We start from the raw sequence: 18,792 nt of genomic DNA, 5'->3' as shown, positions 1-18,792 counted from the left end.
CGGTCCAAGTGCCTGTCCAAGTTTTTGATGCTAATTTGAAAGTTACAAGTTTAAGAAGAGAGAGCATCGTATAACCTTTCATATAAATATATTTATGTAGGTATATAAGCGATATGTCGATTGTTTGAAATCGTAAATTGAAGAGCGGAGTTGTGTGGATGGTTTTGTCGGCAAGATGTCGTTGTGGGTGGGCGGCGGGGGCAATGGCGGCGAGGTCCGGCCGACCACGACCGTCATGTCGGCCAACACTTCCATGGAGTCCGGGATTGAGGCGGGGGTGCTGCCGACGGTCACGGGTTCACTCGCCTCCGCCCGGGACTCGCTGGGTTCGCTGTCCCGGGCCGCGGAACAACTGTACGATACTGATCATACGGATCTCGGTTCGGAACTTGACGAGGCGGAGATTAGAAGGGAGTTGATGCATGATGTAAGTTGTATACACGTAACTTCTATGGTAAAAAGTTAATTAACTACAGTTAAAAACGATAGCAAATTATTTCTAATATTCTAAATTAAGTCTAGTAAATTCTAGTAATTCATATCTATATTTGACAGGAGGCGAGGGTATACAGAAATAATTTAAAAGACACTTGCTTTTTATATTTTAAATTCTTCTTATCTTTTAAATACTTTTATAAAAATTAACTTTAATTAATCAATAAGTAAATAAAAAACACTAATTTGTTCCAAATCATATTTCTTCATTTGTTTCAGAAATGGCGCCTCCTCTTCGATCGTGTAAGTAGGACATTTTGTAAAATTTGATTTATTAGCCTTTTTTAGCATCTCTAATGAGTTAGCAACGATAAAAAGAGAGATTTTAGATTTATGAAACCATCAATGGATAACCTCAAAGTCCTTACGACGGCTGAATAGTTGGTTAGATTTGAAGAAAACACCTCGGAGCGTTTATATATCGTGGTTTTGCTTAATTTAAGACGAAAAATTATCTTGCAGCCCGGAAGGTGTCATCAAGATTAAGTAGATGGATTTCGTCAGATAACTAATTTAGAAAAACGAGACGAATTTATTTACATGATGACATCGTCAAGCGTTAACAAATTGAGCTTTCTTCTAAGATTTCTTTGCTTTCTTCTTAAGTTTTCAGCAACAGAAATCATACAGTGTTGAAATTTGAAGTATGGTAAAAAGATGAACAAATTTTAGTCATATTACTTTATACTTATTTAAAAATAAATATGCAATTTTTACTTAAATTAATTATTAAGTCTGTAACAATAGAATCTTACGTAGGTAGAATGATTTAAAAAACAGTTACGAATATAAAATTCTAATTTTAGTAAAATAGGTGCCAACAAACGTTTTAAATTATTATGATATTACCGTTAAGATGATATATGTTGATAAATACGGAGTTTGGGAACAAAAGTTGTCATACTACGTGACGTGTCAAAACGATAATTTATATTGTTGATGAGTTTTCCAGTTATACTCGTATGGCGAGGCAATGTTTAATGTTTATAAAAATAATTACAATTATTTAATCAATTAATTTAAAAAAATACTAATTTAGATGCAAGAATTTTATAAGCTACCCATTAATTTAGATGTTATTTTCCCAACCTGTTCTTCCAGATAAAAATACTGCGGTCTTTAAGAATTAGTGTTTATTGATTATGTACGTATTTATGCGAAATTGACTAGTAACTGCGCAATTATTTACTAGTTTTACTTGCACTAGTACATACAATATTTAAAAATTAATAAATAATCAGGACCTTTAATATTACTTTTTTGAGCATAAGGAAATAAACAGGTGGCTTATTTTGCCGACCCAAAGTAAAATATTCCAGGAGTGCCGTATAATTTACAGAAATGTCGTTTACGACTTCGAAACAAATTTCACGGAATATTCTTTTGTTTCTGACTGATTAAAATGTACAGAAGCGGTATGGAGTAAAAAAGAAGGTTTTATAGGCAGATAAAAAGGCGGTAGCGCCGCGGCACAAACGATACCTCATCACGTACCAAACATTCAGATAAGCGACTCTGAAGATAGGGGGCGCTTGGGCTCTTTTTTGTCGACTCCTTTTTGGAAATCGTTGCAATGATTGTAACAGAATTTACACATAATGATGGCACGTCGGCGGCGACACCCACCATTATGATGTTTAGGTTGGCACGTTGAAAACTCAATTTATTTTTGAATGTGACCGTGTCAAATGGCGATGGGCGTGTAGCACAGGTGTCAATGTGGCGTTCTTGTTGCAGTTCGACCCGGAGGGCTTCGGCGAGATTCCATGGCCCGACTTCCTCCAGACGCTACAGAACCCAGATTTTATTGCTCAGGTGCCGCCTCATAAACATGAGGTAAATAAAACTACGGACTGTTCTAAACATAGAATTAACTAGTTTAACTGTAGGTAAAGAGAATCAAATGTGTGTCCGTCATAGTGGATACATTAAGACCACAACAAATGACATTCAATACATATAAGTAGAAGTATACAATCTGTATCTCACAACACCAGACGAACATAAAGTACGAGTACTATACTTTACTGTAAAGTGAGATAAGCGATGTCCTTTCTTTCAAGTTAATACTATAGTTCAACAAAGGTTTTCGTAGATTTATCCCTAGGACTAAAATGTGGCAGGTGTCATAAGTAAGACGGAGGGCAATTTTCGATTTTTATGAGCAATAATAAATACATCTAACTAATATGAACGTGTTTATTTGTCCGTAGATACTGTTGGATAAAGCTCGCAGTGCTACATCCGATGCAATCACATTTCAGGAGTTCGTTAACGTGGTAAGTACGTCAAATGTATTTATTACACTGCTCGATCTCACAGCGCCGGGTATTTTTCCAGACGAATAGGATCATTAGTCTAATGGCGGCATTCTTAAATGTCCCCATAGGTTGCATACAGTTTAATAATATAACCCCACGGCGGCCGCGCCGTCCCCCGATACAAGACAACTAAATTAAGATTCGACACCGATTACGCCGGCCTCGCGCGTTCCCAAACTTCACGAGTCACTAAACACGATTCGAGACGGACAAAAGTTCATCCCTTTTAGGATTTTGTGAATCCAAACGCAAACGAAAAAGTTAAGAGCGATAAAACTGTACGGTCGGAAAGGACCCACGTCCTTATCGGATTCTTACTGTCCTGCCTCGAAATACGATAAGGACCGCCACGATTTATTAGGTGGACATTTACTTTTGTATGGTAAAATATATTATCTTAAACGCGTATTAACACTGAGCACCGTCATTCATTTTATTTTATATTGATCGCTTTACATTGCTTTATTTTAGAAATATAATATTTTAAGTTATTCTATGTTTTTATTTGTATGCTATTTTGAAATTGAAAAATATTCAATTAAATTTTTAGGATGTTCATTGATTTTGACATAGAAAATATTTTTTACAGCGGAATATTGTAGATATTTTTGCATAAAAGTCTTTGTAAGATATTAAGTTTTAATGTTAGAAATTTTGTTAGAAATCAGATCATAAAATCAGCAAAATCATTTACTCATAATGACAGTTTTACTGCTTTGAAAATAAAAATTAAAAAATTATTTTTTATATCCCACTTTGAAATAATTATTTAAATAAATCCACATATTTATATACAAAACCGCAAATCTTATAAAGTACCTTAATTATCCATATCGTTTCGTCTTAACTGATGATTTCACACCTAATATTTTAAGTATAAACGTAAACAAAATTAAGGCAAAGCATAATTTTTTTAAGTGGTGTTTTAAAATAATTAAGCAACGCGATTACCCCTTATACATCACCTTAAAGTCAAAAGATCCCTTACCTTCAATTAATTACCGCTGAGAGGGTACACTTTTGGCAAAATTAACAAAGATACTTAAGAAGCTCTCGATTATGTCAAGTCAACGTGGGCAGTGAATTATAATACGCTTCATCGTCCCTCTTTAATAATTAAGTTATTACTTAAAAGGGTTAAGTTATAATAAGTTATACGATCGAATGTTACGTTCTTATAGTACTTAAAATTTTATATGTTTGCAAATTAAGTGGCTTTTAACGTTTCTTTGTAGATTTATAATACCTAATAAAATGTCGCACGGCTCAGTAATTGAATTTTTAAAGTGATCAATATTAGGGATGCGTTTTTTTATTTGCATACCGTACAAACGTGATTGATCGAGGATAGAAGTAACTAAGTAGTGTATGATAAAACTATGTTAGGTTCATCAAACGAAAAATAACTAATTGGTTGTGTACTAAGATACGAGAGAAAGGAGAGTCAAATTACAGTAATTCGACAACTTTGTCTTCTTGTTCCGAAAGTGTACTGTCATGCGAAACGGAATAAAGATGTCCAAGTTATTTTTGTAAATGACTCGCGTGCCCATAAAAAATTGAGTGCTTACATAAATTAAATATAAAAATATAAGACCCCACAAATTTTTTTTGCGTTAAAGTTTGGCGGTATTGGATATCAAACATGAAAAGTAAAGTCATAAGTGTCGACTGCGGCGGTATTATCTTCATGCATTCGCGTACGATTGTATAGACAGACGTAAATCAAAATTAAATTCGAGACATAAAGAGACGACAAGGGACAGTACGGGCTCGTGGGCGTTCGTGATGCTGCATTCTTATGCTAATCCAGGCGAACCACATTCGAACGGGGTGGGCCAAATTGTTATTTATATTGTCACCTCTCCTCATATATGTTTTTTTACTCGACCTCACCAAAACTCCGGGCTAAATTACTTACTGTACTCAAAGACCTACGGTAATAACAACCTACTGCTGTTATTTATTTTGTTAGAGATCCTTTGTCGACTTTTTTTTGCATTTTCGTATGGTATTGTTTGGAGATCGTTGAACTTTTCATGTTGTTTGGCAAACATATTCCCGTGTGTGTGAAATAATAATCAAGTAGGTAGTTATTATCTACAATACAGAATTAGTAAGCATTGGATAAGGTAAGGAAATAATTTATTTACTTATACTTTGTTGTGTCTACATATGTAATAAAATGGTGGTACCAAACTCTACCTATAACTATCTCAAGTTGTTAATTAAGTAAAGTAACCACAACTTTGTACCTTAGTGAAGTACATATAAGCACACGAACAATAACTACATGATTTAACCTCTTCTACGTATACCTAAATAAAAGTAAGCAATATTTAATATAAATAAGTTAAATACATTTAAGTACTCACCCATCATCTATACGCTTTTTGCATAAAAATAACATTTATTAAAATACAAGTTGTATTTAGTAATACAAATGCGTCACTGCAATTGTACAAAAGAAAATGATTGATGACGTGTCCTCGACTTAAGCTGACGCTTTTAGGGAAATGGCACTCACTTGGACAGGAAGGCAATTTCCTGTTAGGAAATTAGTTCACTCCATTACGTCGCTGTTGCCGCCAAATGGCCAAAGATTGGCCGTTTTATACACCACTTTTGTTTAATGCAGTAATATTAGTCCTAGAGGATTATAATTGCGTTCTGTCGGCACAGTCGAGAATATCCATTCTATATTTCTGAATTTTAATGACCTCACAAAGTGCATCGAGTTGAGTTTGCTAAATCTTACCATTTAGTGTATATTAATTCTTAATAGGTACTTTTTTACTAGAATTCTTTCGATGCAAAATCTAATTTTTAAACGTCGCTTCTCTAAATACGGAAATAAGAAGTCTAGAGAGAAACAAACGGTCTACCATATATTACAAGAGATCAGACGCTCCTAGACACCGAATATATGTAGAATAGTCCATATTATTCAAAGTCGCCGACTACTTGTACTGAACTATATCAATAAATCATAATAGACTAACAGATTCGAACCTCAAACCCTCCAGTCATCAAACGGGTAGGTATTGCATACGAGCGTTGCCACGCATTGCCCGACTTACCTGTTGTGCGGCACAAAAAACTTTTGAGCGTCGCCGAAGATCCTTAATCAATTTATGGTGCGCTAACTGGAACATGGAAAATGTATTAAAGCCTGGTGTGGGAAAGTTCACGCGACCACCAAACCCTTACAAGGACACAACTTAGTCCGATGATGTTTGTTTACATTATTATCGTTAAGATTACTTCATTACATATTACTTTAATCTTTACATGTATTTGCAAGTAATTTGTTTCTATGTTATGATAACTCTTTTATACATAGATGTCTGTTTTTGATCTCTACATGTATAAATAGAGCTTAATATCATACAAAGAAATTACAAAAGGCAATTACTTACAAAAATCTATGACAAAACAGTTATAATGTTGCATTCGATTTTGTAAGATAAAAACATTGATGTCTATAAAAATCTTTAATCGCATACAGTTAATAAAGCTTAATTAAATCAAATGTCGAAAACACAACACAATGGTCTATAGTCTACACAGTAAATAAAAAAGGCGGCATCGGCTACATCTCCATCGGAATTGGAGTTGGACACAATGAGAGCTTCACAGAGCGTCTCGAATCCGCACCGAAAACAAAAACAATTACTTAATAAAACACACCTCAATCAAAATTAATTGCTTTACGCATTAATCTCTTTATCTTTCCTCACCTACAAAACAACGTGTCCATTCTCTAAGGTAATGGAAGCAATCATTCCAGATAAGATACCTCTAATGTGAGAAAAGGTAGACGCCGGGCCCGGGTCGTTAATTTAATTTGAAATAATAAAAGTTATATCCATCATTTATCACTTTCGACAAATTTATTTTTAAATGCCCACTTCGAAATCCTTATCTGTGACTGACCAGCGGGGCAGGGGTTGGGGCGAAAAGAAAAAAAGTTGCGTTATAAATATAGAAATGTAGCACGCAGGCTGGCCGCTGCGGCGAGGCGTCAAGTACCTACTCATTAATTGCTGTCGGTACGTCGCCTTCGTGTGCTTTGGATTTCCTATTCAGCTCATCATTAGATCATCTCTATTGATTCATCTAACATATTTTAGTCGTAATGGTTTCAGAATTGTTTTTAACTAATCTTTTCACACATTGCACCATCGAAACTTAATTACTACAGCATTTTAATAGTAAAATGAAAGCCCTGATTACTTTATTTTCAAGTAACCTGTAGAGTAAACTTCATCCACACTTTTTCTCAAACTTAACCTTATCGACTCGTCAAATTAAGTATAAAAAAACTAAGAATGATGTATCCGTAACATCTAATTTGAAGTACGTAATTCGTTAGCGGATCCTGTCGCGGGGTGCATTCCACCGCCGAGTAGGTTTTCGTGTTCGGTCCGACTGTCCGTCCGTAACTCACGTGCTATCGGCACCATCTAAATTGAGATTTTATTGACGATTACTGTTCTAGCGACGATATCGTTGCGATCTTGGCGCCCGCCGAACCTTCTTCACGACTATACATCCTCGATGTTTTGGGCACCAAAAAAAGTACAACTGGACCATACTCTTAAAAGTTTTAAAGTCCAGATTTTTAAGTTTTACGTTGACAAAGATATTGATAGATGTCGACAAATAAAAACGAATCTATTGCTGTTTCTGACACAGTATTATTTTTCTATTTTTTTTATTAACAATATAAAAAAATGTTTATTGAGTATAGTTGACCTCCGGATAATTCAGAAAGCTATTCCTTTTTTATTTACTCCAATACGTGTATGTAGAGCTTAAATGTACTTTTGATATGGTACATGATATGGTGTCCAATTAAATGGTCAATGTTATTTTATTTGTCTGTTAGTCCAGGAAACTAACATAAAACATTCATTAAAATACTAGCTATCGCCCGAGACTCCGTCTGCGCGAAATTAAAAAAAACGGTATAAGTAGCCTATGTGTTCTTTCAGATTATGACTGTCTATGTCAAATTTCATCCGTTCCGTTTAGATCCGTTGTCCCGTTCTGGAGATACCCTCAAACAAACATCCATCCATCCATCCAAACATTCGCATTTATGATATTAGTAAGATTATCCTTTCAAATCGCTGTGATATTACTATTGTTTTTAGTCATATTGTCAGTACCTTTTTATGCAATTCGAAATTTATATCATTAATTGCAATATTTTACAACTCAGCAGGGCATTAAAATTCGGCTTTTAAATTACAATCAATAAAACATTTTATTAGTTATTGATACGTGAACGCTATATTATTATCACCCATTGTTTCTCAAAGTACAATGGTTAGTATTTAAGTCATCCAGATTTTTTTCAATTACAAATGACTTATACAATAAACGCTGTAACACAAAATTTAATAAAATATCGGTTTATAGCACTTCTAATGTTTTCGTAGGATATAATGAGCGATCAAAGATGGCGCCACTGGATCTAATCGATTTGTAAAAACTTCGCGTTTACTCTTTGTAATCTGCAATTTATAAAGCGATGTAAAATTTAGTGTATTATTTTAGATGTGTTGATAAATTCGTGTAAGACAAAAAAAGGGCGGCATCCCTTCTACGATAATGAAACGGAGGGACAAATGATGATGGCCTCCGGAGGTTCCGTGTCGAATCGCGACCAGGGGTTGATGGTTTGTGTAATCTTCAAATACATATTTTTTCCTCAAGACCACACCGACGCAAATTTATTGTAATTTCACGCGCGACGTGTTTACAAACATCTGTTTAAATGAACTGTAGCCACGCTTGAATGTTTTCTTATGAACTAAGAGAAATAAGCACGTATTGTAGATCTATACAATAAAGTTAGATAATAATATGGTATATAAAATAAGGCATATAACAGACGGATGTTCTTTAATTTCTGTAATGAATTTCTAAATTCCTAAACCTATTTTAATATATTAAAGATTTAAAAAATTATTTTTAATTATACGTATTTTATTTTTAATTATACTAAATTTTGCTGTGTGTTCGATTTATCTATTAGATAACATTTACATTAGATACACGCCACACATTTCATCCTTGACCACTTTATAAGGTTTAGAAATCTTCATTCGTATTGTCTATGATATCATAATATAGGCCGTTTTTGTTTGGCGGAACCATTAATGAATACAAAGTGACCGACACCTGGTGTTTAACTTGTGACAATAATCAACCTTGAGAAAACAACCCATTAATAACATTAATACTCATTTTTAAAAGAGTTGTTAAAAGATGATATCGATTTTAAAGTACGTATAGTCTTATTTTGTAACTTTTTAATGTTTATGTTATGTTAAGTTTTAGTTAGCTACAGTGAATCACAGTGCCAGGTAAGGTATTTCAAAGCTGTAATTGTTAACATGCTTTTTATCATATACAAAAAAGGTTAACGACAGATGAGTTGATTGGGTCCGCCTATGTTTGGCACATGAATTAGTAAGTCACAGATTAGTCTCAGTCGCCTAGATAACTATGACTAAGTTCTGTTATGAACACGCTTTACCGGTGAATGAACGCCGCGAAAATCATGTGGAGGTGTTGGTCGTAAAGTTTCCAAAATTGGCCCCTTCATAATGATGGCTTGTCGCGGTGACATCACCCAATAAGTGCGAGCGTTCCGGATAGGAGCTCATAAGCGTTCGAAAAAAAAAAACATTTAATTTTTTTTTTTGAAAAAAGCCATAATAAAACAATCAGATATTTATTCGAGAACAAGACGAATGGAATGCAGCTCTCTATATTTAGCGAGCTCGTTTGCCGAGTGTCAAAATGAATAATAACGTACGAGAAGTACAGAAGTCGAGTGGTGCGTATAAATTAACAGATAATCGACCGACATCACCTGTCGAAGCCCACGCGTGCGCGACCCGCACCGCCGGCCGCCGACTTCACAGCCGCCGATACTGATTTACGACTGTCCGTCCGTCGCTCTGTGACGCTATGACGGCCACGCGCCTACTGTACTGGATACACATCACACATCCGATACCAAAATAAACATCATTGCGGGAACTTGTAAGTACCGTCAGGTGCCATTGCAACTGCCTCTAATCATTATTTACTAATCTGCATCCTGTACGTTGTCGGCAGCGCGGAGTTGCGGAGAGGGAGAGGCGCGGGGATGCCCATTGAGCCATTCCAACGATAAAGAGATAACACAAGGGCATTACCAGACACGGCCGCGGCTAAATATTTACAGAGCAACTGCGAGGAAACATAAATAGTGCACGTCCGACAGCATTCGTTAGTGCTGTTAATTGGCTTCGTCATACAGCTTCAGGCGTTTGTATTCCTCACGCCTCCTCACTAAATACGTATTCCGCTATTGTTACTCTAGTTTTGAAAATAAACTACATTTATATCGAGCAACTTACACACTGCACCTACTATAATAAAATATATTGTTATCAAATCGATTATGCACTGAAAATAAGGAAAGTAAGCACAAATGTCAAAATGTTATCAAATATCCAATCAAAAACAAATAATGTCGATATACTATTACGGACAATAAGCGTAATTAATAGTATTTAAACTGAGTTAAATATAAACCCCTAGACATATACTACATTCTCTCTTCGCGTAATAGTACCAGTTGGTGCAGATCGAAAATTAACTTGGTCCGGCAGCTGACAATCGTAAAGAGCACTGAGTACCTCAGAAGTCGGGTGTTTGCGTTGTTGTTGATTGCTGTGCTATGAAATAATAGGCGATGAAATCAAGAGGCCGGCAATTATTGGTCACGCTCACTCGGACCACGCTTCAACCGTAAAAGTATACGCAATTTTCCATAAATCCATTTTGACATCTTACCAGATTACATTAATTGCTCTCGTTTATAATAATCGTTTACTAATTAATAATTAAAAAATATTTCATGCACTTTTCAGAGCTAAGCTTTTAGATGAGCATGTAGACTTAATGTGGATGTATAAGAACTTATAAGTACCCTTTATAATAATGTTAACAAAACATACACAGAGTTGGTTGTTTCATAATTTCAGCATCATATGATGTTTTTGATATCAATATAGAAGATTTGGAAGGGGTTACTTTTCAGCATTTAATTTAAAGAAAAATTACTATCTGTTAAAACATCATAGTATATATTTTGAAATGTACAGAACTAAAGCTCATATATAGGTATGATCGAGGCTTACTATCTTTATTCCAAGTTTAAAGAAAGTCCCGTTGTACGTATAATTAATAAATGTAAAAATTCTTTTTTATATTAAAATTGACTGACGCTGACGTTGTAACATCACTAGTCACGGTCTGATTAACAGACTTTAGAATAGAATAATTAAGAAAAATTACCGATTACTTAGCTAGAGATTCACATCGTTGAAAAATTAGTGTTGTAGATTATTGTTTTAAAATATATACATATTTAAATGGTATAATTTCATGGCGTCTGAACACGGGCAATTAGTCACTGGTACGTGAGAGTTGCGAGTGTGGTGATAACAATCAGTGTTGCCACATTCTGTGCGCTGGGAGTCGGACACACCTCACGTGCTTGCTGCGGCTTCTCACGAACTTTTATGTGGGCTGGTAACGAAAGTCTCGTTCCAAATAGGACTTATATCCAAGTGTTTGTTAGTTAAGCCAGTCGAAAGCGATTCAAGGATATATATGCAAATATTATTTAGTAGTATTTTCGAAGATTTTTCACAGTGAAAGATGATTTCTATGATTTTAAAAAACATTCCAACGGTCTACACAGACGAAACGCTTAGATTCCTACGTACATACGATGTATAGAGAAGTAATATACTATACAGAAAGCGTAACGCTGGTAGCACACGGAGTAGAGGCAGACAGTGTTTGCGCGAGGCATTAGCGCGAATTCATTTCCCACGCCCACGCCCACGCCCGCCTTTCTTCCATTCCTAAGCCTCGAAAGTCGAATCACCATTGTTCCACAATCTCCTAGCTCTTAATCATACTATTGATTCATTTTAAACTTCGATTTCTAATTGTTCAATGTAATAAAGTTGTTGGTATTTCTTATCACGTGTATTTCTCCACTGTTACAACAAATAAAAGGATAATGTATGTATTAAAAGCCAAGTTGGTCCGTGGGTGTATTTTATTTGTCACAAAATCGGAAACTATTTGAATACCAAATCGTATTGTATCCTTATTGAAAATGTCTATTGAAAGTTAAATCCGCTAGTGCGATAAAGGTAAGCATTTTTCCTTAGTTCCGACGGAACTAAAGCTTTCCGCCACACAGGATGTCTCTTTATTCTTCTTTACTAAGAAATTACAATAAATCCGGCGTAAATCGGACGACCGGAGGGCCACAGTCTTTAAACACCGTTAATGTGTTGTTTACTTAACATTACCCTCCCCTTAGTTACAGCAGCTTTTGTCCGACACTTTCAATGGCAATAATGGCCATTTGTAAAGGCTTTAGCGCTAAAGAACTTTGCGGCGGCACGTCAACGATTTAATCCGATAACACTGACGGCTCTCACGATAGTATTTTTTTTATTAATTGTATAGTTACTTGGCTTTAGCATGGCGACTTTTATTAATTGAATTCTACATACGAATCGAAAAAAAATCGCTTTTAAGATTTGATGTTATGTAATAACGGTCGCGCACATATATATCAACCGTTCTGGAGATACCTTCTAACACATATCCATCCATCCATCAATTCATCCATCCATCTCTAAACATTCGCATTTATAATATTAGTAAGATACATATTGTTGCACTATGGGCTTGTTATTAACCATCAAACCAATGTGCAGCTCCGTGGTAACAGATTAGCATCTAACGTGGAGGTTTTCGAGAAGGATGTATGACATTATTGACATATAAAGTGATAGTTAATTACATGTGTGTTTTGATAAAGTGACATCACGAGTTCACCGGGTAACGTGGGCAGACAATAGGTTTGAATGTAGGAGGCTGTGGCCAAAAGCCGAGCCTACGCTCTAAGTCCTCCCCCCTCCCTCCCGCACTCTCCTCTGACCGATGCTAAAATAGGTTCTTACCAATAAGAATGTCTTTAATCTTGAAATGGTGGATGTTGATGATGGGATCACTCTCAAACCAAATATACACTTATAGACTGATTCGGTAAATATTTATTCTTACTCAAACATATTGGATATAATTTAGTTGAAACAGGATCATTATTAAATATGTATATAAAAGTTAAACAGTTATTTTTGATTACTATACATCTTACTTATTTGAGAATATAAACGGAATTAATTTATTATAACATACTTCAAACTTAAGAAAATAATACTAACATTCCTAATTCAAAATAATTTAAACATACTACATAAATAGCCAAGTAGGTCAGAATTATTAAAGGAGTATGTATAGGTATATTCTGAGATTACCAAATCAACATTTAAATGTATCTAAATAAATACATACACAATAGTACACATCAAAAACAATAGGATATGTTCATTCATGTTCCAATTACGTAACATGAAGTGTTTCAGTTTGTTTTGTTAGGGACGTCTAATCCTTATGTAATCTAATTAATGTAATAAAGTATTCAATTAAATATTTATATCTGGTACTTTCGAATTGCCACTATATCACAGTCGGAGGGAGTCGGAATCGGTGGCCGCACCCCCGGGGGCTTTGTCGGCGCCCCCCGCTGCTCGCATCTCCCACTTACGTGAAAAATTACTCAAATGTACATTTGGTAGAGTTTATACGTACATTTACTACTAGTATCCTTATATAAGTGCAACAGAGTTCAAATTTACTTGTGTCGGTGACTGTCCATTTAGACGTTGTGCTTTGCACTAGCGCAGGTTTATTTGTCACTTGTACACAAGACAAGCGGGCAAGTGGCGCGGTGCACATCTCAATAAAGTGCGCCACGGCGCGGTGTCGAGCGGCTCCGGTGGGCTCGCTTGTGATATATCACCGTATACTTAAATAAATAAACAACTTGCGATAGTTACGGACGCCTATTTAGTCATTTATCCTTTTTTATACGACACGATAATCTATTGGACCCTTAAAATTTGTGAATAAACAAAATATTAAGCTATACAAATACTTCTGTATTGAATTCGATTTTCTTTTTAGTAAAAGGCATTCAAATGGTTTTATACTCTGGGGCTCTTAAAATATGTGACTTTAAAGTTTGTAGACATTCTTCCTTAAACAGATATCACAGACTAAGTTATTACAATTATGGGATAAATTACTATTTCTATCAATAACAAGACGATAATCTAGACTATTCAAGGGGTGGACGTAGGCTTCTATTTAAAGTTATAAATAAATTCCGTCAACTAAATAAAGATGCAATGAATCAGGGAAAACTTCAATTGAAATGTACACGCAATTCCGATGAAGTCATCATAGAGACCAAATCAATTCGTCACCCGGCAAACGATGTGATCTACTGTCGTCTGTCGTGACAGGTGCGCGGGAATCGACGACGCGCTCCGGGCCCATACTCATAGGATTGACCATCGATTATGTCGCAAAGAATCGAATCCAGTTCAAACTCGGTCCACGATCTTCTCGGTCACGTTTATTACCAAAAAATCGATTTCTAGAATCGTGCGCAATATAATCGATTTCGTATTCCTTAAAATGCGCGGTCGTAGCTCAAGAATATTTTACCCAGCCTGCAAATAGTGTTGGATTGTGTAAATAAAAAACAAGTCAAACATCTTATTCACTGTGCATCAGCATGCAGTGCGAAAGCTTTTGAATTCTGATATATCACAAAATAAAAATCAGGTAGCGTCACTAGTGATGTGACGGTTAAAAATATTTATATCGATAAAAGTTCTCCCTTACCTCGAATAAAGTATTTCTGACGTTAAAATAACATTGCCTAGGTTATAGTCATAATTTATACCAGCATACATATATATTTATAATATTTGCTACATATAATAGTTTCGATAGTAATTATAATCTGATAAGTGATTAGTATTTCACAGTATGTAGTTTTATAAACGCCGGTGGCTATTAGAAGTTCAGTACAAAACAGATACACAAAAAGTAACAGGACGAAAAACATATCGTTATTCAAATATTTTATCGATATAAATGTTCACTGCAATACCGTGTCGAGACCATTTATAATTTATAATAAGTTAATTTTTTGACAAGGTCCTTAAACCGATTACAGCTAACAAGGTGGTCCGCTGGCAGCCTCACATTTCTCGCTATTAGCACAAAATCCACTCCCTATACTTTGTTTTGCAAGCCGCAACCATACACACGGTGTCCTTTGCCATATACATTTATCTATGGATTGACCTTAACTGTTTGTGTTACCATTTATATTTTGATTTTTTAACAAATACATAGATAAAAAGTAGCATTCTCCGCGCGTAGATAAGTTTGATTTTAGGTATCTGGGTTTCTATTTAGGTGTAAATACTATTATAACGACTGAAATTTCTTTGAGTAGTTGTAATTTATCCTTTTTTTTTATATGAAAACAGAATATGTTTAACTTACATAAAAAAAAATTAACTTTGTTTTAAAGAGCACACATTAGATGGCGTTATCTATTAAAGCTTCAGTTTTTCGAGTTTTTTTTTCATTTTTTTCTGTAATCAAGGTTAGGTTATGTAAACAAATATTGTATTTATTATTTTGATCTCACCTTTAATTAATGACTTAACATTAATCTATAAGTAACGTGACTTAAGAGTAACATCCTTTGTATATTCTTTAATTGCATTGGATGTGTGCATTGCCATTTAGTTGTTAAGCGCAACGAGCGCTGCTATTCCTGTCTTGTCCCGGGTTAGCAGTTCCCGGAATGCGGCGGAAGTCCCGGGCGGAGACTCGCGAGCCGCCTCCTTATTAATGACCTGTTTAGACGAGCTCCTTTGTTACTCGCTCACGTCCTGCCACTTCAATACGCCACGTACGAACACTACATTCGAGCAAAGCACAACATCCGATACTGTCTTTGCACGCTACTATTAATAGCACTCCCTGCTTAAAAAGCAACGTATAACTTGCAACTCGCAATTCACGATGTTAGCACAATAGAATCATCCCGTTCTCCTACCGTGTTCGTTCTCGATTTCGTCTACTTTGAATTGACGTATCCTGTTGTCAGATTTCCTGGCGTTAATCTTGCGCTTCGCTTGGATTAGTCACACGAGCGTTGATACTTTCTTTGATGTTTACATTGCATTGCTTGTTTAATGTATCAACAGTGTTATTTTCGCGACTATTAAGGTTTTGATATTCGAATTAATTCATGTGATCGTGAATCAGAGCGGCGCGCTGTTAAATCCGGTGAGATCGGCGCAAGGTCGGCGTCGATGTGTCCGCGCTGTCTATATCCTGTAACAATTCATAAGTACTTGGCAAAGTGCAATCACCCAATCTGAATTATATTTAAAGGGCGCTCATATTACATTTATTAGTTGTGATACTTATTTTCGTTTTATTGTATTAAGTGAGTAGTAATTGAAAACTTATATTACTTATGCAATAAATTTTTTCTTTGTTTTCCCATCTTACAATTATTTTATTAATTGTATTAAGTTTTTTAATCAGTTTATAATGATTTTTGTATATGTGTTAGTTTACGGTGACGATCGTCTGTCTTCACATCGCCCACGTGCCGGCTGGCTACGTCGGCGGTCCACCTACTAATTGCTGATAGAGAACTAAATTTATCTATATTGCCATTTGGAATAATTAATTGGAGGATAAACAATAATATGTCTAACTTTGAAATACAGTGGCCAAATAATTGATTCTTAATATAAATAATAATAAAAGTTTGTAGCAGTGATTGCTTTCAATACGGTTTTAGAAAAAACTAACGTATTCTTTTGTCATTGTTCTAATATTTATTACAAACGGGATAAAGGAGAATCTCTTAATGCTATGCAAAAAAACGCATCCAATTATGATACATCGTTATGTTTTGTTAGCGCGCCTCCGCCGCCGCCGGCAGCCGCTAATGTTTACTTTGTCTTGCACCACGCGCCACTATAGCTGATCCCAAACAACAAATTACAAAGCGGACGAAAAACCTCAGCCGAGCTGTCGGCGATACCCAAACACATTGTTTGATTGTAACTTAATGACAAGGCGCGGATTCGGAGCCACCTTTTGTATTATGCCGATCGACTTCACTCGTCCATCGGCGTAACAACACTCCTATTTGTATGGAAATTGAGTCGAGAATGTTGTATTGCTTACTGCTGTACATTCCACTAAGGAGGTCCTCGTAATTGAGCAATCATCTACTCTAGCTGGCTGCGGTTAGCGATGCACCCAAAATGATATTTCACTATTTGTTTTTATTTAATTGTAGGTACGTGTTGTTTGGTTGTATGAAACGAGATTGTCTGCGATTGTAATGCTTGTACGAATGTTTCGTTTATAGTTATGATTAATTGCTGTTCATCGTTTTTCGTTATTGTATCTAGTTATGTTATAATAAGTACCGACTTTTCATATCGAGCGTAACATGGAAACAGTGTAAGGATTGTTTATATTAGATGTTATAGCTCTATAGAACCTTAATAATATGAATGAACAGTTTACAACTTTGAATATAAAAAGGCATACTATGTTAAGAATTTTTTTCATCAAAAACAAAAACAAATCTTTACTCTCATCTGGATGTAATTCTCTTGGCACTCAATCTCTCGAGTGCGTGCTGTCACTATACTACGCCCTTATCGCATTCATTTGAATCTTTATAAGAAAAAACAAATGCGTAAAGCTTGAATCTCATCGCCTAACGCCATCTACATAATCTAGTTGTTTCCTCACAGCCAAATTATTTATTTACATCCGACCTACTTACGACGCCAACTCCGTAATCAATCAACGAATTAAGTGGGGCAAATGAACTGTTCATTACATACATACCGACTCCCACGAAATGCTGATAAACTGGGAAAGGAAGCATATTAACGTCAGAATTACACAAACTTGCACTAACTTTAATTACTGCGCAAAAATTAAGAATACGCGTTCGTTCACACGCATCTTGAAACTGTAACAACAGAAGAATGAACCCATCTTTTTCATTAACAGTTGCATTAATTATTCAATAAATTACTTCCCTTTAATTTTGTTATAATAAAATTTAACTCTTCTCAGTTTAAATCAAAACATCTAGGTAATTTCTATTGTTATTATACGAAACAGTTACTTCAGTTTATTTCCAAACTAATGTAATAAAGTTTGTTTTTCCTTGTGGCGATAATACTTATTTAATACAAGCTGTCGCACGCGACTCCGTCCGCGCGGAGTTAAAAAAAATGTGTTCTTCCAGACTCTGTTCTACATCTATGCCAAATTTCATCGAGATACCTCCAATCAAACATCCATACATCGAGCCATCCCATATTCGCATTTATGTATAATATTAGAATGATTGGTTGATCATATTGGTCGACTGGGATTAATACTATAAAATACATATCATGAAAATTTGTAATTAAAGACATTTTTTCGATTTGATAAAATAATAGGTACGTATGAGTATTGCGTAGGCGCGTGATTGTATGCGTTACGTTGAATACGGTAAATATTAATAGGAATATTTAGTTCCGCCACATAGCACGGGAGCCCGTTGTCCGCTGCCCGCTGCCCGCTCCGATTCATACGACGGTCGCGGCCGACAGCACAAAACGACAGCCTTAAACATTTACAAATCACATGCATTACAAGATTATCTTTGTACGCACACGACAAGAAACCCTCTGATTATTAAATCGCTTCACGCTCAAATGAACTTTCTTTGGATGTCGTAATCGGTCCATGTTAAACTAAGTGTTGCATGTAAAATCAGAATTTGCCTTGTTGTAACTCATAACTAACAACGTCGATGAGCGGAAAACGAGATAAATTATTACATTCGAAACACCGCAGTGACTGTCGAAATAAAAATATGCTTCCGATATTTGCATTCGGGTGATGTTATTCG

General features: G+C 35.5%; 1 protein-coding gene across 1 annotated transcript; it reads left to right on the top strand.

Moving 5' to 3' along the window:
- Positions 1-175: 175 nt before the first annotated feature.
- On the top strand, positions 176-16,503 carry LOC106713099. The gene is made up of 4 exons (XM_045679783.1): positions 176-427; positions 2,233-2,331; positions 2,709-2,774; positions 16,426-16,503. Exons 1-4 carry the CDS (start codon positions 176-178, stop codon positions 16,501-16,503), a joined length of 495 nt encoding a protein of 164 aa, XP_045535739.1.
- The last annotated feature ends 2,289 nt before the right edge of the window (positions 16,504-18,792 follow it).

Source organism: Papilio machaon, chromosome 10, assembly GCF_912999745.1.
Source record: "Papilio machaon chromosome 10, ilPapMach1.1, whole genome shotgun sequence".
NCBI classification, from domain to species: Eukaryota; Metazoa; Arthropoda; class Insecta; order Lepidoptera; family Papilionidae; genus Papilio; species Papilio machaon.
The sequence above is the reverse complement of the archived record's forward strand: the minus strand, read 5'-3'. Positions and strand labels throughout refer to the sequence as shown.